This window comes from Vitis vinifera, chromosome 13, assembly GCF_030704535.1.
Source record: "Vitis vinifera cultivar Pinot Noir 40024 chromosome 13, ASM3070453v1".
In the NCBI taxonomy this organism is placed as follows: domain Eukaryota; kingdom Viridiplantae; phylum Streptophyta; class Magnoliopsida; order Vitales; family Vitaceae; genus Vitis; species Vitis vinifera.
In genome coordinates, this window is record NC_081817.1 from 5,351,508 (window position 1) to 5,373,103 (window position 21,596).

The 21,596-nt window shown below is 31.9% G+C and overlaps 1 protein-coding gene across 2 annotated transcripts; it reads right to left on the reverse strand.

Annotated features, from left to right (window-relative positions):
* Positions 1-4: 4 nt before the first annotated feature.
* Positions 5-11,260, reverse strand: LOC100240985 (uncharacterized). 2 transcript variants are annotated; one of them, XM_010660120.3, is made up of 4 exons: positions 10,614-11,260; positions 9,390-10,238; positions 7,173-8,354; positions 5-3,335 (listed from the first exon to the last, which is right to left on the reverse strand). In XM_010660120.3, exons 1-4 carry the CDS (start codon positions 10,771-10,773, stop codon positions 310-312), a joined length of 5,217 nt encoding a protein of 1,738 aa, XP_010658422.1. In that variant the 5' UTR covers positions 10,774-11,260; the 3' UTR covers positions 5-309. The 2 variants fall into 2 exon arrangements, with proteins under 2 accessions (XP_010658422.1, XP_010658423.1); XM_010660121.3 differs by having other exon boundaries at positions 5-3,332; positions 10,614-11,254.
* Between the last annotated feature and the right edge of the window lie 10,336 nt (positions 11,261-21,596).

Consider the following 21,596-nt stretch of genomic DNA (forward strand, 5'->3'; position numbering starts at 1 on the left):
GAAATTCCCCACTCCCAAATTTCCACAGATTATTTCTGTATTTCCATCAAATACAACAAATACAAAGCTGCTGCAAAAATTACAAGCACCTAAGAACCTTTTCCCTGTTTTTTTCCTTCTTTTTTTTTTGGGCATTTTTTTTCCTACCAAAAGACGGATCTGAGAACCGCCCCCCACTTCCCCCCCTCCCCCTATCATCCCATTGAAGATTACAAAAACTATATTATACAGAACGGCAATGAAAGGTATTTGCCTGGTTGAGGGAGCCTTCCTCCTTCAAAAAAAAAAGGCCCTCTCTGAGCACATGTACTACCTGCCTATGTCCCCATTACCTCTCCAAGATTCGTCGTCTCTGATGATGCTTCCACCCTGCCCGCCAAACTGGTCAGTAGTTTTAGCATAGTGCATTTTGATGGCGGCCACTGGATCTGAAACACTGGGGGTGCATGCTCCACCTACCAGAATACCCCCTCTCCCAACTACATTCATTCCTACCATTCCCCTTCCAGGTGCTTGCAAACTTGATACTGCTTCAAAACCATTTCGTCTCTGCATCTCAGAGAACAGGTCTTGCCGCTGCTTCATATCTACTGTGAATGGCTGCAATTTTGTACAATCTCGGCCCCTGAATACCTGATGATAATCTGCCACCCCATTGCTGCTACTCATATCCCTCGTTGGGAAAACTGATATGCCATTCAAATTCCGTTCATTACTCTTCACAACTGTCTGCAAGGACTGCTGCTCTATTTTGGTGGAAGACGACATTGGATAATTACTAAACGCAGCAGGATATTTTGCCAGCAGTAAGGTTGAATCAGGTAATGATGAGAAACCTGTTTGTATCCTGTTCCCATCCCAAAAACCATAACTCATGGGAAGATTCTCAAGGCCCAAATAATTATTACGATCTACCTTCGAGGCACCTAGATTTCCGTCAATGCAGTGATGACCGGTGAATTTCAGGTTAACTGATTTGCTGCTTAACTTAGGATTATGGGCCCCCTTATCATCATTCTCATTGCTACAGGAATTTGGGTTCTGCAGAGAAGGGGGGTGGCTGAGAATCTGACCAAACAGTTTAAAATCACCATTCCTGCTTGTTTTCTCTGTATCGGACAAACTACGCCCATGGGCTCTTGTTTGGTTGCTTGTTCGTTCTAGACTCTGTGATAGGAAAGGAAGCTCAGTCCCCAAACTGTGAGATTTTGAACCATTACATTTCTGAAGATAGCAATCTTGTGCTAAAGAGTGACTGGATTGAATATCCCTGTCCAACTTAGAGAGCCTTTCAGCAGCACTAGAAGGATTTTTGCAACTGAGATCCCGATTCATATCTTCCTTTGGGGGTGTCTGCAATGGACAGCCCCCAACCTTCTGGGACAATTCAGCATTGACTGCATTGTTCAATAAAGAATGTCCTGACAGATGCTGGTGATATTCATCCACACCAATAGATTTATTCTTATCCTTTGTCTCTTTCAAATCAAGAGTTGAAGGAGACATACCTTGATCAAGGGTTTTCTCATACTGAATGACTGAAGAATCTTTTGGTACAGAATCTTCAGCCATAAGAGAACTCTCCTGCAGCAATGAGATGACTCCAGGCTTCTGGTTATCCAACTCCACAGAAACTTGATCTTGGCATCCAGAGTTAAAAATGAATCTTGGACAAGAAGTTGAATTGGGAACCTGGTGCAATGCATTTTCCTTTACTTCTGAATCTTTCACAGTACATTTTAAGGACATTTGGCCACTTGTATCTGCATCATTATTTTCTTCTCTTCTCACATTCAAACTAGTTTCAGGTAACAGATTCCCTTCAGTCAAATCTTCAGCCTGCGATACAGCATTTGATCTGTCAGAGGGGTCAGTTGCCTCTACAGCAGACACAGATTCATGATCCATTTCCATTTTTGTACAAGGCCCATTTTTCTCTACGTGCAATGTTAGAGACTTGCTGTCAATGCCATTCAATGAATTGCTGTCTCCAAAAACTTGCTCAGTTTTTTCCAGCTGATGACATTTATCAGAAACCAAATTAGTAACAGTCTCATCATCTTTATGATCCACTCGTCCAATTCCATTGTTCTCATATGACCTGTTAAGGTCAGTCTGCAGATTCTTCATCCCTGAAAAGTCAGACTCGTCGGGGTTTATGTTCAAAACAGACAACAGTGAGTCCTCTTCCATCTTAGAGCCTGATTTATTGCTGCAGATAACTGAGCCGGCTTCCACAACACAGGCATCTTCTGTGTCACTCCCTCCTCCATTGGCATCATCACTCTCTGGTGTTCCTACATTAGGCCCAGGATGTATCAGATCTAATCCAAGGCACTTACGAGCCTTGCTAAAGAAGACCTTGCATTGATCCCTGGACCTTGTTCTGACACATCGTGATATCTTTGCAAAATCCTTACCATAGGATGATACTGCCTGCACAAAGATACATTTCTCCTCATCCGTCCAATCAGCAGGATCCATCTCTCCACAACTCTCATCGGAACAGGTCTCCTCATCAATACTCTGTGTAACCTCAGGAGTCAAAGGCCGTTTCACTCCAGAACCCACTTTTTGCCTCAACTCACGATATCCTTCTCCAGGATCAAGAGAACTTGTGATACAAGAACTCATTGCCTCTGATGACAGGGAACCACAGATACCAGCCAAAACATCAGCAGCCACAGTTTCCCTCTCATTACGAATAATATCATAACTGCTAGACCGTTCTACGACACCATTGTCACCATGTGGTGTTCTATAGTCATGGTGAGCTCCTAAAAGGAACTTTCCAGGGCAAGTCTGCAGATTTTCCATACTGTCACCAGCACGAGCTGCCATCACTGAAGCTGCACCCAGCATATCAAGGGAGGCAGCATTCATCTCACGATTCCATTTTTTCCCTGATGTCACCAAATAGGTAGTTGCAGATAAGGACTTCCCTTGCTTTCTAAGCTCTAGCTTCTTCTTTGTTTTCTCAAAACAATCTGATTTGTGGTTTTTATAGTAGAATTCGACACAATCAGCAGTAGTCTTGTGATCAAGGAAAGAAGCAATCTTTTTGAATTCTTTCCCAAAGATGGCCAACTTATCCATGAAAATTTCCTTCTCTTCTGCTGTCCAAGGGTTGATCATAGTCCTTTCATTCTCAACAGCGCATGGATCTTCAACTAATCCATTACTAGAAATAAATCTTGATGCTGTCTTTTCCTTCTTATCCAAGATCAAAGCTGGCATCTTCAATATGTTCCTGCAAAGCTTCATCTGGGATTCGGAAAGCATCTTGCTTGTATAATTTATCATCTCAGCTGTAGGGACAGGACTCAAATTCCCTGCTGCACAGCCAGTTTTTCAAAAAACAAAGCCAAAACCAAATTCAAAAAGAAGTCAGCACCTGAAATATACGAGCAAAAACTAACAGGAGATTAATATGTCCATAAACAAACCAAGAATCCTACATACACAAAAAAAAAGGCTGACAGCTTTGCCCAGATGTTTTAGTTTTGAGGAAGCTATTCTACCATATGCAAAGTGCATTTAAAAGCAGAGACACGGCCAGACCATAAAATAAAAGTTTATCATATTTTAAACTTCATAATTTTTTTTCTCAGACATAAGAATGTGTGTTTGTGTGTACATGCATACATACATACATATGGTGTGCACAATACACATGAAGTATACATGTGAGAAAACAAAAAGCAACCTACAACCATAACCCCAATCTAATACTTAAGAGTCCAACCACTCTATCCATCAAAGATATTTTGAACTTCATAATTCCATTAACTTTTAGCAAAACAATCCTCCAACAAGTTTTCCCAAGGACTCAGTCAATACTAAGCATAAAAATGTGGCAACCAGACCTCACTACTCCCATTAAATAAATAGATAAATATATAAATCATACACATGTGACCAGGCACACGCTCATTTATATAACACAAGTCTACAAATGTTCAACACTGTGTAACAAAAGCCATGGACTTAGCATCCTTGTATTTATGTGATTGTGGCTTGTTACAGTTTCCTCAAAGATGCATGGATTTTCCCTACAGCACTAGGTTGAAATAATAAACAATGCAAGAATATAATTTTCACAAGGCAAATTTGGTGTCCCTTTCAAAACATAAGTGTTTTGATACAACTATATCTTGAACCAAAGTTTTATAAACATGAAATATGAAAGTGCAGTGCATAAGACAAAGTTGACAAAATATTCAACATCCATGCATTCCAAAAAAACCTAACAAATCTTGGAAAACACCTGCCAAGAAGACTTTACCCAAAAAAAGGTTTAACTTTATATGGCTACCAAGGAAACATAATCCAACAATTGTCTGTTTTGATACACTTCCCGTTTTCTTTTTTTGAAAATAGAAAATAGTATTGACTTCTATATAAAATAAAGTAATTGTAGAGACTTACACTGAAAGTGTAATGGTTTTTAAAATTTGATTAAAAAATTGAGGTATTAAAAAATATACTTCATTAAATTTTAAAATGTTTACAAGTGAATTTTGAGAACATAAGGTAAGTCTATACTTTTTGTATGAGTTTCTACTTTGTAGTCACTATTTTCAAAAACAAAAAACAAGAAGTGAATCCAAATGAAGCCTACCTTTTTTAATAGAAACAAAATAATAATAAAAAAAAAACAATTTCATTGCATTGAACTATATTAATTACAAAGAAGGATGGGAAATCCTTCCCAGTATACATCCTTCCCAGAAATCCAACAACTAACTTGATTTAAGGCATTAAAAAAATTCCAATACTTTAACGTCAGTGAACAAATAAATTAATCATCATATAATTATCAAGATCAAGATCATAATGAAGAAAAGAAATAAAAATTGTCCCTTATTATAGAAAGGGAGAGAAAAGAGAGAGGGGGGACTTGAAAAAAAAACAGCCAGTAATTAAGAGATGGTTAAGACTTGAAAAACTAAGTTGAGGAAGCATGAACCTGAGTTAACTTAACAATTTTAGCAGGAAGAAAAACTTCTACCTACAACACCTGCATCTTTACATGACAAAACAAAATAAAGTTATGCCAATAATGGAGGAACTGGTACGATATGAAGGCAGGTGGTTGTTTGTACAAGTGCAAAACCAAACAAAATATCCTCAGTCACTTCAGGATCCATTTCCAACATCCAAGTCCAGAAGCCTGATGTGAAATTATATGAGAGTGGTTTCCATGACAATCAATCAAAGCATACAACATTACATGGGCTCTGATGCAAGTCAAGGACATGGACATGAGTGTTGCATTTCAACACATGACATAGGGTTTGTCAGAGCAAGTCATGGACGTAGAGCTAGGTAGTGCACAGTTAACAATATACCATATCAAAATCGAATTCAAAGAAAAGTTTTCAAAGGTGAAAGCATAAGGCAAAGCATTTTTGTGTTTGTGAGGCTAGGCATAAGCCTCAAAGCATTGAGCCATAAGCCTTTTAAGACCCTCATTTTACAATTAATAAATATTTAAAATAATTAAAAACATATAAAAAAATATAAATAAAATAAATGAAAAACCTAATAACAAGTCAATTAGAGTTATAAAAAACTGTATTAATAGTTTCACACTTGCACAAAAAAATCTAACAAGTCACAAAATAACAAAGAGAGTCAAACGCATATGACTAAAATGTTTGGACTTAAATAAAAAATAAAAAACCTAGTTAAAATCCAATTAATCAATTTCAAGTAATTTGGTAAAAATTAAACTAAAGAATAAATAAAGTGTAATAATATTTTCTTTCAAAAATATTCTTTTTTAAAATATATATATATATAACAGGAATTAGAAAAAAAATGAAAAAAAAAATAGAAGTGAAAATGGAGAAGAGAGGTGTGGTGGTGAAAAAAAAAAAGATAAACAAATGAAAAAAATATATAGAAGTGGTCATGTGACATGAAGGGGAGAGAAGTGAGAATTGAGAATTGATGATGCTGCAGAGAAAGACAAAGAGAGAGCACGTCAAAGAGAAGGCGTTGTTGGATAAAGAGTCGACCTTCAACAAAGGTGGTGATGCCACCGTATGTGAGGTACAATTTCCAATCTCCAAAGAGCTAGGGTTAGGGTTTTCTCTGTTTTAGGGTGAAATGCTGGTTAGGGTTCTTCTCGGTTTCACTCAATTTCTTCTCTATTTTGGGGTTATATGCTTCTTTTAAGTTCTTTTAGGTGTGCCACCTTAGATCCACAGCGTCTTACACCTCAACTTGTAGGACATAAAATAAGCCCTAAAACATTGCCTCATGTTCACTTAGACTCTAAAGGCAAAAGCCTTTTGGGAGTTGCTTTTTTCCACAATGCCTCAATACATTTTGGACATTCCTCGCCCCAAGCCGCCCCTCAAGGCACACCATGGACACACCTTTGGAAATTAGAGAAACCAAGGGTAGTGATGACTAAGGCCTTTACCCGTGCTAAGTGAACAAGTATTAGGTAACCAAGTGAAACTATACATTTAAAATATAAACAAATCAAGAAAACAAAAATAAATAAAAGTTTGATCATTCTAGCAAACAATACTCCCCAGCTGGATTATCATAAATATTTGAATAACACATTAAGTTATATATGATTAAACACACCAACATCAAACCACAATTGTGCTTAAAAAAAATCTATCAAGCAATTAGTAATTTTCCAACATAACATCTTTTGGAGAGAGAATCACAAAATAAATTCTAAAACTAAGAAACTATTAGGTCTAGTAAAAGGTCCTTCGACTCAAAATCATGACCCCTAGTCCATTGTATAATGAAACAAAAAAACATTCCATAAAGAGTATTAATATAGCATCCTATAGGATTTGAATTAACACTTAATCATTCATACTGTATGCATGTGTGTCCCTATGATATATGCATGGACATAAATAGATACAAAGCCAACAAAATGTCTAAAGCACCAATAATTGAAAAGAAGGTCTACATAATCATATCACTACTTAACATGGGATCATAGATGACATGTACTTACAAATCATAGCAAAGATTCCTGAAAACAAAACATAAGAAAAAATTGCCTGTTCTATAAGAATTCTAGAAAAGATAATTTTAAACAACTAAAGGGTAATAGAATATCTATATAAAAAGAAAAATGAACACACAAACTCACAAACAAAAACAAACTAGACAAGGATCACTTCTCTTACCAGGAGACGAGAAGCGAGAGCGAATGGAAGACCGATGCTTCTGATACCCACAATGTGATGTCCTCAAGCTTAATTCAAACTTCTTTTGAGATTTTGCACGATATTTCCTAATAGAAAGCAAGCGCATATCTTCCTTCCACACATGCTGAGAGACTCTAAACTTAAGTGTAATAACTTTCTCCTTGAATCTTAAGAACCGCTTTCTCATTGCAAATTTTTGTTTAATCAATGAATCATTCTGTCTGCATGCGAAGTTGGCAGCTCCTAAAATATCATTTTGACACTGATTCTGTGGCAATAGCTTATTAAATACTTCAGAAGCTCTATTTGCACAATCCTTATTGGAAGCCAATATTAAATTATATATCTTATCCTCCTCATCATCAAGTACACCCATGTCACCTGAAACACGGGCACCAGTTTTACTCTCAACAAGCAACCTGCTATCACCTCCACTAGTAGATATGCCTGTCTCTTCCACATTTGGACCAGAGACCAAAAGTTCAACTTCCATGTTTGTGGACCTTGTTATTTTCAAATTCCCAGAACATTCACCTTGTATTACCATATCAGATGGAGAAGCGGTCTTCACCAAACATGGTGGTTCAACAAATTTTGATGTAGCAGTTCCAGGACTATCAATATCCTCATCTTTAACTTCAGCATGAGCATCTTCCATGGCATCACTACCAAGTAGTGTTTTATCTGTCATCATATCACCAGGCGGAACAATTTGCAATGGAGCAGGCCTAAGGATTAGGTTGGAGGCAGCTCCTTGCTCTTCACAAGGTTTTGCTTTACCTTCCACAGGAAACGAGCTAGAAGCTGCTGGGCAAGGACAACTGCTTCCAGACCCAGATTTCAATGACTTGAGTTCATTTTCAAGTGTATCAATTTCAGATTCAGTCATCTCCAGGGACTTTGAAATATCACCTTTCCATATTAGCAACTTACTCATTGCAGTAGATCTCATAAAATTAGAATCCACTGAACTTGGATCATCAGATTGCAGCAACTCAATAGGTGAAAACCCCAAATTAGCTATTTGATTAGGCTCCAAACTCTCTAAAATAAAAGAGAATCCATCAAGATGATTCAGAGACACAGGACCAGGAGAACCACTTAAAGTACTAGTATCATTATCAACATTTCCAGCCTTGCTAAATGATTTTTCCTCCATACCTATTACAAAAGGGTTGAAATTTTAAAATAATGGAAGTTAGTATAAAATCAAAAGAAAAGCCTAATGCAATATGAACGCATATGCACACCTACTTAAAATGAGAAAGCCAAGAAACTTAAGCATACATCTCCGTCCTCAACCATTCTTTACCATGTTTTCAAACAAATAAATGGTTTCAAAAAAAAATAGATCATGATCACCAAACCTTGTCTTTAAAGCACGAAATAAAAAATAATACATCTTAACAAAGAATCAAGCTAGAGATAATAGTTTGAATTTATAGTAGGAGAATATGAACAGTAAACTAATAGTGTTTTAAAGTAAATTAAAGCAGTTTTCAAGAGGAAGGAGGGGTCAGGGCATGCAGTCACCTATAATATAATATATATATATATAAGAGAATGTATTAAAAGGTGCTTAAAGTGCACAAGAGTACACAAGACATATACAAAGAGCACTACACAAAAAAATCCTCCCTCCCTCATCCAAGCCCCAACCAATCTAAGAAAAATAGTACACAGGCCATCATCTTAATTAAGTTATACTGCAATCGCAAAGTTAATATTAACTGAAGACAACTTTTCCACCCTGAATTACCAAAAGCAAACCAAGAAGCATAGTCACATATATTCCCAACTACATACCAAGCCATGATGAAATCTTGTGGCCTCCTTGAACTCATTTCACCAGTTTTGGAGAAAAAATAATGAAACCTCAACTTAGTTGCAGAACGTTTCACATTTCAATAGGATTATTCGGCCATATTGAGCCATTTGATGATGAAAAAACTAAAAATGGATGATTTAATATCATATACCTACCCCAAACAAAAAAGTGTCGGTTCACAATTCTCATATTTATAATTAAAAACCAATGGCCATGATATAGTTTATAAAAATGAGGGTTCAATAAAACATGGGTCTATTTCAAAATAAATTTGCAGATCTTGCAAAAATTTCATACTTAGTAAATAACTATAAATAAATGAAAATTTTTGGAAGAAAATTAAACAAGGAAGAAACCTCATGGGCTACCTGGTGAAGAACTACAAGCAACAGAAGATGGAGTTGCCGGAGATGCACAATCTGAGAAACCCATAACTCTAGGGCTCTTGTCAGCCAAGTTTGAGTTGAGAGAATGTGTAGACTCTCCATTACTGGTGCAGAAGACAATGCCATTTTTGTTCACACTTTCATCCGGACCTTCAACCTTCTTCCTCTCGTACTTTGCCAGCCCCTCCCCCCATCCAAGACGTGGCTTCTTCCTAGAAGAAGTCTCTTCTGATGGTGCAGTAGATGCCACACAGGCAACAGCATCCCCTGAAGGAGACTGGACGGGGGTCACATTTCTGGGCTGCAAGTCTCCTCTGGCTTCATTAGAATCTACCCCCATGCTCTTCGAGCTACTTGAATGGCTGAAACCAGAACCCCGTGAAGACAAGCTTCCAGACCGAGTCCATTTTAGAGGCTTCCAATCAATAGAGCTCAACGAGTTCTCTCTCTCAGCTCTCTGTCCTGTGCCTAACCCATTGACACTACCCATCTTATCATGTTGGTCTTTCAACTGAAGTTGATCCCATCCGTTTACAAAATCAGAATGAATTAGCATATCGTCGACTGACCTCTGATCATTTATAGCAAGAGACCTTCCCGACATGTTTGGAGATGCATTGCCTGTTTCCAAAGGATGACCTTTCCAATCTTTCTGGCTAAAAGATCCTCTAATTTCCCTGTTGTTCCGGCTGTATTTTCCATTCCCGTCTCCACGAGTTGTGAATGGCCTAGAATTTTCGTCTTCTACCATCTTATCACTAGACCGGGAAGGTACAAAACCATGGCCTGATTCTTCAGGAAAGATGTGCCAGCCTCCTTGCTTGCCATGGCCTACAGCAAAAATAAATTAAAAAAATTAAAAAAGAAAAGGGGCAAAAGTAGGTATTGTTGCAAGAAAAAGAGAAAAAAATTATAAGAAAATTAATAGCTCGATCCATTGCTACGTCTGATTTTTGTAGGGTAAAAAAATTCGAAACAGAAGAAAAACTCAGAATCTTATTACAGGTCGGATTTAGTTGACTTAAAAGAGATTAGAAATTTTCTGTTTTTTTTTTTCGATTTTACAATTTCTGAACAACCAAACAAAGCATTAACAAACGAATGGACTCCAAAAATAACAGATCTACAATAACCATGAAAGAATCAATCAAAAACTAATTCCCAAAACAAAGAATCAGATCCTAGCCGGAGGGATTCACAACTCACCTGGAGGGCGGCGAACTTCCGCCGATCCCCAACGAGCAAACTCCCGAGAACCCTGATGCGAGTCCCTCCATCTTGCAGAGAACCCTAAAGACTCCGACCTCTCGTGCTTCCTCTCCTTGAAGAAGTCCTTCCGATCCCAAGGCAGTGGTTCTGGCGGCATGAAAACCCAGTAAATCGCATGGGCAGCCCCGCCCCCAACCTAATCAGCCAACCACACAACCCCGACCCAAATCTAGGATTTCCAAAATCCCACAACCACAAAACCACTACTCACAAAGCCGATTCCCAGAGCTTCCACACCGAGATCGAACCAGATCCACAGAGAGACACCGTGCCCTAGCTTTTCGGCCAATAAAACTCAAATCCACAAAAAACTAAGTCCTCCGCCTTCCACTTCCCCTTCTTTCTAGCCTAGGGTTTCCGCCGCACCCTAGATTCCACTCCGGGGAGACGCCGCCATAGAAGAGACACAAAACCTCCGTCTTCCTACCTCCAGTTTCCCTCGCTTTCTAGGGAAAAAGAAATCTGTGTGAAACGATAAAGTGAGAACGTGAGGACGATAAGGTACATAGAGAGGGGGAAAGAAGAGAAGGGGGTGAGAGAGAAATGGCTGAAGACTTGAAGGAAGAGGATGGTATCGTATATCTCAACGGCGTCATTTAACCAGAATTTATTCTTCTTTCACGTCCGCTACAATTAATTTTCTTTTTCCTTTTTTATTTATTTTTGTATTTTTAATATTTTCCTTTTTAATCTCTCTTCTCCTTTTACTATTCTCTCCCTTTTCTTTTTCTCTTTTCCCTCCGCCCCCACTTGCCCTCTTGTGTTTTGCCCTATTGACGCAAAACCCTCGCTTTCCGTCAATATTTACGAAGATGCCATTCACGCGTTATCTCTGCAATGACTCATTTTAGCCTTGCGATTCTCCATAATGCCACTTCTTATGTGTCGCTTTTTGGATAGCGGACGAGATCAGATGGGCTTGGGCCCAGTGGCCTAATTAAGCCCATGAATAGCCTTGGAGTTGCCCAATCATGGTTGCAAAGTTCAAATTCCACTATAAAATTGGAAGATTTTGTGGGGAAAATGAGGGATTGGGTGCCTCAATTTGACTGATTTTTACTCAAATTTAGGATCCAAAATTTTAGCAAATTTTGGTTTTATAATTTGGTTACATTTTTGCAATTAATTAAGATTTCTTCCTTCTTCTTTTTTTCCTCCATCCAATTCATTCTACGCCATTACTATTTATTATATTAAATAATTTTATTTAATAATAATTTCAATAGATGAGGGTAAATTTTGATTTATAAAAATGAATTTTAATTAATACTTATTTATTAAATTTGAAAGTCTCTTAGCATCTTATTTATCCACTAATAAAATTATAAAAATGGCATGTCCAATATTTTCCCTTTATATTTTTATAAATTTCTTATCCTCATGAGCTAAGATCTCAATTACATCTCTTATGGAATCCATCCATAAAACCATTAAGATAAATTAGCAAAATATTTAAATTTATTAATAATAAAATAATAAATTCTATAAATAATACCTTATTTTCTCTCTCTCTTCTTCCTTCGGGGTCTTTCAGGTACATATTTTATAAAAAATATATATATAATTAAGGGTTTGTTTGACAACGATATTAAAAAGCGTGTTTTTGAAATCACTTATTCATATAAGATGAGATGGTGAGGTTGGTCTAAGAAGCCATTCAAAATAGTCCAACCATTCAGTCCATCAGCCAATACCACTGCTTTTTTTAATTAATGGCAAGAAGTGGGTGGTCTGATAGGCAGATAGGGTGCTTGAATTTGGTGGGGCCGTTAAAATGGTTTTGTAAGTGTATATACTAATGGCGTTTGAGGGTAAGCAATTGAATATAGAATGGACATTTTTGAAGCGAATAAGATTGAAAACCACTGCTAGTTAGAGACTACACAAGTCCATGGAGGAGTGGAGAAGTGGGGTAGGGGTGATCCCACTCAACAAAGCCATACAATTTTCTTTCTTAGTCCACTTTGTGAAAATGAAGGTCATTTCAAATAATGTCAATAGATTAGTAGTGTTTACATATAAAAATAATAATAATGAGGTATTTGATAAATTTCTAGAAATTGTTTTGAAAATTTTGAAAAATCACTTGAAATTATTATTAAATAATTACTTTATAATATAATATATTATTTGATAAAAATAAGGTTTCAAAAAATCTAGATTAGTTGTTTCACTCATAAATTTTTTGTCCTAAGTCGGGAATGAAACTACAAAAATTAAGTTGATAACCATTCTATTCCCACCACAAATGCCTTAATAGAAATAACTGTCTTGCATAAATGTGTTTTTTTAATATTTTCTCGAGAAAATGAGTGAGTGAGGGAGAGGGGTTTTTATTATTATTATTATATAATGACAGTTTTCGAGCAAATTTAACTCTGACAAATTGTTACCCATTTCTCATTTTGTTAAATCGGGTGGTATCAACCCACTCAAACATCTAAACTCAATTCCAATATGTTAAAAATATTATTGAAACATTTTTTAAATTTACATTTAAAATATCAAGTGATCCTCTTTAAAAATATTTTTAAGAAAATTATTATTAACAAAAATATAAATCACAATGTTTAACGAGAATCACCCTAAAATATACTCAGCATTGAATTTAGGATCCACTCATTGACAATCAAAATGAGTTTTTTTTTTTTGTTGAATAGAAAAAAATCAAAAGTAACACGTTAATATAAATCAACATAATTAAATTGAATATATGGATAATAAATTTATTTTAATTATATTAGTTGATATTGATAAATTATTTTTAATTAAATAAAAAAATAAAATATTTAACATCATCTGGTTATGCACTTAATTCCATTTCATAGTACTAAATCATCTTAACAATCCCCATTAAAATGAGCAAATTTGCATTATTCTTCAATTTTCTCCTAAATTATAAATAAATAAAAAATGGAATGAATTGCAACAATTTTGGAATCCAACAAACCTATGTTACATATGATATAAAATCACTCATTATATGCTTTAATAATTGAGGATGTTTTTGCTCTTTAATATCTAATGGATGTGGTACAATCATTATATTGATGTGACACTCAAGTTCATTCATATTGTACCATCATTTTCTCGGATAAAATTACATGATTTTAAAGTCGAAAAATATTGGCAAATTATTCACTAAAGGAAAACTTCAAATTTTCCTTCAAAATTCAAAATAATTTCCTTTAATTTTACCTTTTGAGTTTCCTACCATGGATGATTTCTCTATATGCTTCATATGAAATCCTTTTCAATGATTGTTAGGCTGTTTCCTCCTTGTTTCTTTTTGTTTTCAAAATTAAAAAAAAAAATAAAAATGAAAGGATGTTTGAGAAAATTATGCATAAGGCATTTTTCTTATTTGATTTGATAAATATTATGTAAAAATCTTTGAGATAAAATATTTGAGACAAAAATATATATAATGAAACTTCTTAAGAAAATTTAATATAGAAGTTTTGTATAAATAAGATTTATGGTATCTTTTTGCTTATTGAGAATTTGAACATTTATTTCATAGAAAATCATTATTAATATAAATAAGATTTATGGTATCATTTTGGCTATTTATTATCAAGAATTTGAACGTCTATTTGATAGAAAATCATTATCAACAAAAATTGATTTTTTTTTTTAACTTAATCAACCAATTTAAATGGTGTTTGTTTTTTTTTTACTTTTTACTGAAAACAATTTATTTTTAGAATTTAGGTCGCTTGTTTTTCTATTTTTTTCATAACTTATTATAAATTTTTTACTAAATAAAAAAAACAAAAATATATAGTTTTTTCTAAATAGAAAAAATAACATATTAGTTTTTCTTTACTTTTTTAATACTTAATAGAAATAAAACACTACAAAACCAAACAACCTAATATTTAACACTATTAAGCATTAAAGTTCTATTAAAAATTAAGTAAAAAAACAAACACTACCTAGTATAAATACGATTTATGGTATCCTTTTTGTTATCAATTATCGAGATTTTGAATATCTATTTGATAGAAAATCATTATCAACAAAAATTGGTTTTTTTTTTTCTTAATAAATCAATTTAGTATAAATAAGATTTAGGTATCCTTTTGGCTATCGATAAATTGAACATCTATTTGATAGGAAATCATTATCAACAAAAATTGATTTTTTTTTTTTTTAACTTCACCAATCAATTTAGTATAAATAAAATTTATGGTATCCTTTTAGTTATTGGAGAATTTGAACATTTATTTGATAGAAAATCATTATAAAAAAAAATTGATTATTTTTTTAACCTAATCAATCAATTTAGTATAAATGAGATTTAGGGTATCCTTTTGGTTATAGAATTTGAACATCTATTTGATAGAAAATCATTATCAACAAAAATTGGTTATTTATTTTTTTAACTTAATCAGTCAATTTAGTATAAATAAAATTTACGATATCCTTTTGGCTATATAAGAGAATTTGAACATCTATTTGATAGAAAATCATTATTAACAAAAATTGATTATTTTTTTAACTTAATCAATCAATTTAGTATAAATAAAATTTTAGGCATCCTTTTGGTTATCGATTATCGAGAATTTGAACATCTATTTTATATAAAGTCATTATCAACAAAATTTGATTATTTTTTTAACTTAATCAATCAATTTAGTATAGATAAGATTTCACTGTATCTTTTGGTTATCAATAGAGGATTTGAACATCTATTTGATAAAAAATCATTATCAACAAAAATTGATTATTTTTTTTTATTATTTTAACTTAATCAAGCAATTTAATATAAATAAAATTTATAGAATCCTTTTGGTTATCGATAATTTGAACATCTATCTCATAGAAAATCATTATCAACAAAAATTGATTTTTTTTAACTTAATCAATCAATTTAGTATAAATAAGATTTACGGTATTCTTTTGGTTATCGAGAATTTGAACATCTATTTGATAGAAAATCATAATCAACAAAAATTGATTATTTTTTTTAACTTAATAAATCAATTTACTATAAAATCACCATCAAATTTTATTTTGAAAAGACTGCAAAGTTGATTCAAATTCAAAAGATCAATGAAGATTTAATTTTTTTTTTCAATGGAGTTATAACTGCATTTTATTTATTAAAAATTTATATATTTTTATATCAGAAACTAATTCATTATAGTTATTAATTACAAGTACAAATAAAAAATGTAGTGAAAAAAAAGAACAATAAATGGGTATAATATAATAATGAGGTTACTTATAAAAATGTATTATATAATATATCATATGTAATAATATATATTAAAATATTTGATTATACCAATTGAAAATAAAGATTATAATAAAAAAATAATAAACAAATATAATATAATAATAACTTCACCTATAAAGTATAAAAAGTTGATAATATCATTCTTCGTGGTAATTTTAATTATATATCTCATATTATAACATGTGTATTATATAAAATGTGAATTATATTTTTTCATGATTTATTTAATAAAAACTCAAAATTAAACAATATTTTGCTTCTTAAAACAAATTTTTAGTTTTCTTAATCAAACATATTTTTTTTTTAAAAAAAAATAAACAAATAAATGTCTTTTTTGGAAAAAATAAAAAATAAAAAGCATTTTTAAAACAAAATGTAGAATGTGTCCGAAAATTTTTTATCCGAAAGTGATTTTAACATTACAAGTAATTTAAAAAAAAATTAAGAGTGTTTACTAAATTTAGTTAAATACCTAATTTTATTTTTAAAAAAATATTTGAAAATTTTTATCATTCAAGTGTTAAAAATACTAGAAACGTTTTCCAAAATCACTGTTAAACGTACTCAAAATATTGATTATTAATTTTCTCCCTCGTAAAATAGGTTAACCTTTGAATTACCATCTTCACCTTCACCCATCTACATGCCAATTGGGGGTTATTTTTATTTATTTTTTCTTTTTATTTAAAAGAAAAAAAAAAGAAAAAAAGGAAAAAAAGGGTAAGTGGGTAAAATTAGATAGAGATGAATGATGAACAAACCCCATGTGTAATGACACTTTCCTAGCATGGGATGATGACTCATCATAACATGTGGATGAAAATATTTTGTGATTCCATGACAAGATTAAATCAAAGGAACCAATAAAATCATGAGGGTGTTTCACCAAAAATGATAAGGTTGCTCACTTTATAAAGTGATGTTGCATTGCAAATTTGCTCATTGGTAGATTCTAAATTATGTCCATGGAAATGCAAGGGAAGCTACCTTTGCCCCTTTCAAAGGGAAATGTTGGCCCACTTCCTCTCCTTATTTTCAATTGTGACTCGGGCAAAAAAATAAATAAATAAATAAATTTTTATTTTTCTCACGAGACCAATTTGGATGATGGATCCTCTTCCACCCAAACGTTGCTTGAATAAATGGACGTAAAATGCCATGAATGAAGATGGTAACCAATAATAAAAAATAAAAATAAATAAATAAATATAGAAAATCCCCATATTTCAAAGCAACAAAACAATGAAGAGAATTGATTGGAGCAAAGAGCATCAGTTTTTATAACAGTTACGTAATTTTCACAGAAAGCGAGGGCATCTTCGGAAACTCCCATTTCGCGCCTTCCAAAATCGCCTTCAGTTTCAGTCCATACCCGGACAGAGTCAACACCAACTACAAGACGACAAAGCCTCCACGTCATCCACAACACGTGTGAGACCGATCCTGGCCTGGGCGTCCGTGTTTGTGCCCAAATCAAACACGTGCCACCGATTCGCTCTCCAAACTGACACGGAACTAGGGCTGACGTGGCGAATCTTACTGGGCATCTTTTTCTTTTTTCCCTCCGCGCCATGCGATTCCTTCCACGATCTTTTCAAACTTATCCTCATATTTTTATAATATTATATTTGGAGACCCGTAAATTTCTCAAATGATCCGGACAAAAGGCAAAACTGCTCCAAGGAGTGAAAGGGACGCGAGACAAAATGGTTAACTTTGATGTTTTCATTTTTGAGGGTCTAACATTTTCTTTATTTGCAAATGAGGAGTTTAAAATCCATCCATCTTTCAATAATGCCGTGTTTGTTTCCCGAGAAACTAGAGGAAAGCAAATTTGAAATCAATAAATATTTTACTATCAAATAATTTGAAATACATTTTTTAAAATAATTTTAATTATATTATTATTTTTATTTTTTTAATATTTTAAATTAATAAATTATTTTTATATATTATTTGAAATTTATTTTATCTCTTTTATGAAATAATTTTAAAATATATTAGTTTATAACTCATTTTATTTATATTTAAATTTTTAATGTTTTTTAATAATAAAATCAAATATATAAAAATTAATTTTTTTTATTATTTTTTATTACTTTTCTGAAAGAAACATGTAAAAATTAAAATAAAATTTTAAAAGGGATAGCGTGTGTTTGTTGAGCTCTGTCTCGAATAAAGTAAGCCCGGGCCCGATGGCCGGGCCGGCACAAAAGTAAGGCCTGTGGGCCTCTCATGGCCCATTTCTCAGTCGTGGCCCCAGGGCCCAATAATGTTTTATTCTTTATTTATATTTATATTTATTTTTTTAAAGAAAATTGGATCTTGATCGTGTAACAATTAACAACCACACGGCCCCCCATCCATCGGATTAGGCCTCAGTGACAATGTCTGAGAGTTTTCTTTAATATGTTAAAACTTAATCGAATCACATAGGTAAGCACAAAATAAATAAAAAAACACGATATTTTTAAGGATCAATGTGATCCCGATACTCTCGATACCAACACTTAATAATTCACTAATTGAAAATAATAATAAGAGTTACAATAATAAAACTCTCAAAAAACATATCTTTATTACTACGACTACACCCTTAAAAAAATAAAACCCTAAAATATAAATAGATAAAAAATATAATAAGGATAAATTCGTTATTATTTCATAAAAAAATTTCTTCATGGTGTTATTCCTTTTAACCCCATAAAATGACTAGACAATTTGATCCCGAGTGCAACATAATAAAATTGATTCAAGTTTTACAATCTAACATATTTATTAGTTATTTTAAACATATATTCAATAAATGTGGGAAGTTATATATATATATTTTATACCATCATTGTTATTATATGATTTTAAAATTGAATTTGAAAAATACTTATAGTAAATTTTTTATTTTTTATTTTTTTATTTTTTATATATGAAGTTTTAATGAATTTAAGATGTTTAATATCCTTTTTTTTCAAGTTTTATTTTTGGATATTTAACACCAATATAAAAATAATTTTTTTTAATTATTCTTTTGAAATTTAAAATTTAAATTATACTTTATAAAAATTCAAATTTATCCAAAATTTAGATAAAAACAAATAAATGTCAATTTGTTGATGAAGAAAATAATAGTAATAAAAGAAATACCGTCTAGAGATATAAAATAAAAAATTTTCATTTGGATTAGTTTTTTTACGAGTGGATATTATCGAGTTTAAATTGAATTTGTGTTGAAACTTTATTTAATAATTATATTATTTTTGGATTAATTTATTTGGATAAAATTGATTGGAATGAATGAATTTAATTTATTTTTGGATTACTACATGAATTATACTACATCTTATCTATTTAATAATTAAGTTTTATTAGGGTTTATGTTTTTAAGTCAATAATTATTAAATGCATAAAAATATTTAAAAAAGAGAAAAAAGAAAAAAAGAAAAAAATGGAGGTCAAAGTTGTTTGGAAGGTTGGGTGAGGGAGGGAAGATATTAATTGAGATGAGGATTTGGTTGGTGAATGTGGGTGAGGGAGGGGCAAGTGGCTTCACTTCTTGCCCATTGATTGCGGACTGCCCTTCAAGTCAAATCATGAAAGATCTTTCAAACGACACCGTTTTGATTGTTCATCACTATTCTCATTAATGGCGCATTTATACCAAAGTTTTTGAAATAAATAAAAACCAAAAACAAAAATTATGAAAATAGATTTGCTTTCAGAAACATGAAAATGATTTGAAATGTCTGAGTAAAATTCTATGAAATAAAATACATGAAGAACACGTATTTTATTTTTTAAAAAAATAATTTAAAAAAGTTAAAGCATTAATCATAAATTTTAAAAAATAAAAAATAGAAAACTCAAATTGATAAATAAAATTTTGTAGACATTTTAGGCTTTGTTTGGTATGAGTTTCTCTTTTTGATTTTAGTTAAAAATGGAAAATAAAATCATTATTTTTAAAGGTAATATTAATTATGTAAATTTTTTATTAAAAACGAAATAAGTTTCTACACCAAACAAACATTTTTTTATTATTAATTTTTTCCCTTTTTATGTCATAAACTCTTTAATCAAAATTAGTCAAAGAAGTATAAGAACTCTTATTAAATTTAAAAAATAGTTCTTGATTTCTTAGAAGTTGGACCAAACAGGAGCTTAGATTAGTTGTTACTTGTTAGCTAGCAAGTTAAGCTCCGAATCAACTCTAATCAAAATCCTTTAGTTAAGAAAAGAAAAAGAAGGAAAAGGAGAGAGAGAGGGAGTGTTGGATATCAACGTATGAAAAAGCAAATGTTGGACATATCCACCTTTTCAAGTCAATGAGTCCAAAGCATCCATCTTCCAACTTCCGACCTTTAACCTAATAAAGATGGGTCTAGGGCTGGAATAATAATACCTAAAATAGAGCCCAAGGTGCGCAAGCCCATGGGAGGGAGTGAGGCCCAATTCCAGGCCCATCATGTGGAACCTAAACAGAGGAATTGTGTTTTGTCCAAAAATTAAGTTTTATCCCATATAAATTACATAATTGATGAAAAATGATATAAAATATAAAGAAATCAATATATCCTTCAAAACTATTTTCTACTATAATGTTTGACAAACTTTTTTTAATAACTATTCTGAAAATTTATTATTTTTAAAAATATATTCTAAAAATATATCATTTAAAAAAAAATTGACATATTTTTAGTTATTTTTTATATATAAAATTTTAAAAATGTCATTTCTGGAAAGATAAAAAATTCATATTCTTATTCTCAATTTTCACACTTGTTCTGGGTTTTAGGCTTAAATGGTGAACTTATATGAATAAAAACTTAATTTTTGGGTCAAACTGGGTCCAAAACACAATTGTCCCGTGTTTGGGTGAAAAAGGAAAAAGGTTAATTTTAATCCCATGTTTGAGAGGGATCGAAACTTTTTTTTGGGTTTATAAAGCTTCCCACTTTCTTAGCCTTATGAGCTTGTGAAGAGGGAAGAAGTAGGAACCTCGGAGCTTTGACACAAAATAATGCGTTTTAAAAAAAAATTCTAAAAAATAAAGTTGTTTGCAAAATAATGCCCGATCTAATGTGTCTGTGCCACATAAGCTGCCATGTCATAAAACCGTAGTTGGTGACTACGGTTTTATTTTTCTAAAGTTGTTAGAAACCGTAGTTACCAACCACGGTTTTAACTTTAAGTTTAAAGCCGTAGTTGGTGACTACGGCTTTGACTTTTTTTAAAATGATCAAAGTCGTAGTCACCAACTGCGGTTTTAACTTTATATATATTTATATATAACTTTAATTTTTTTAATAAAAATATTATATTATTTTGATTTTAAATGTACTTATTTCATTACTTTAAAAATAATAATATACGAAATTAAATAATTGATATTTTTAATTTGATATAAAAATATATTTTTAAAATTTATTAAAACTATAGGCACTATATTTAATATAAATATAGTTAATTAATTAAAATAAAATATAATAAATTATATTTATTTAAAATAAATAAATTATAAATGCCTATTTAGAAAAATAAAAAAGTAATATAAATTATTATATTAATTAATAATTTTTTATATATTATATATAAGTGGTATATAATACTTCACACACACACACACACACACATATATATATATATATATATATATATATATATATATATATATATATATA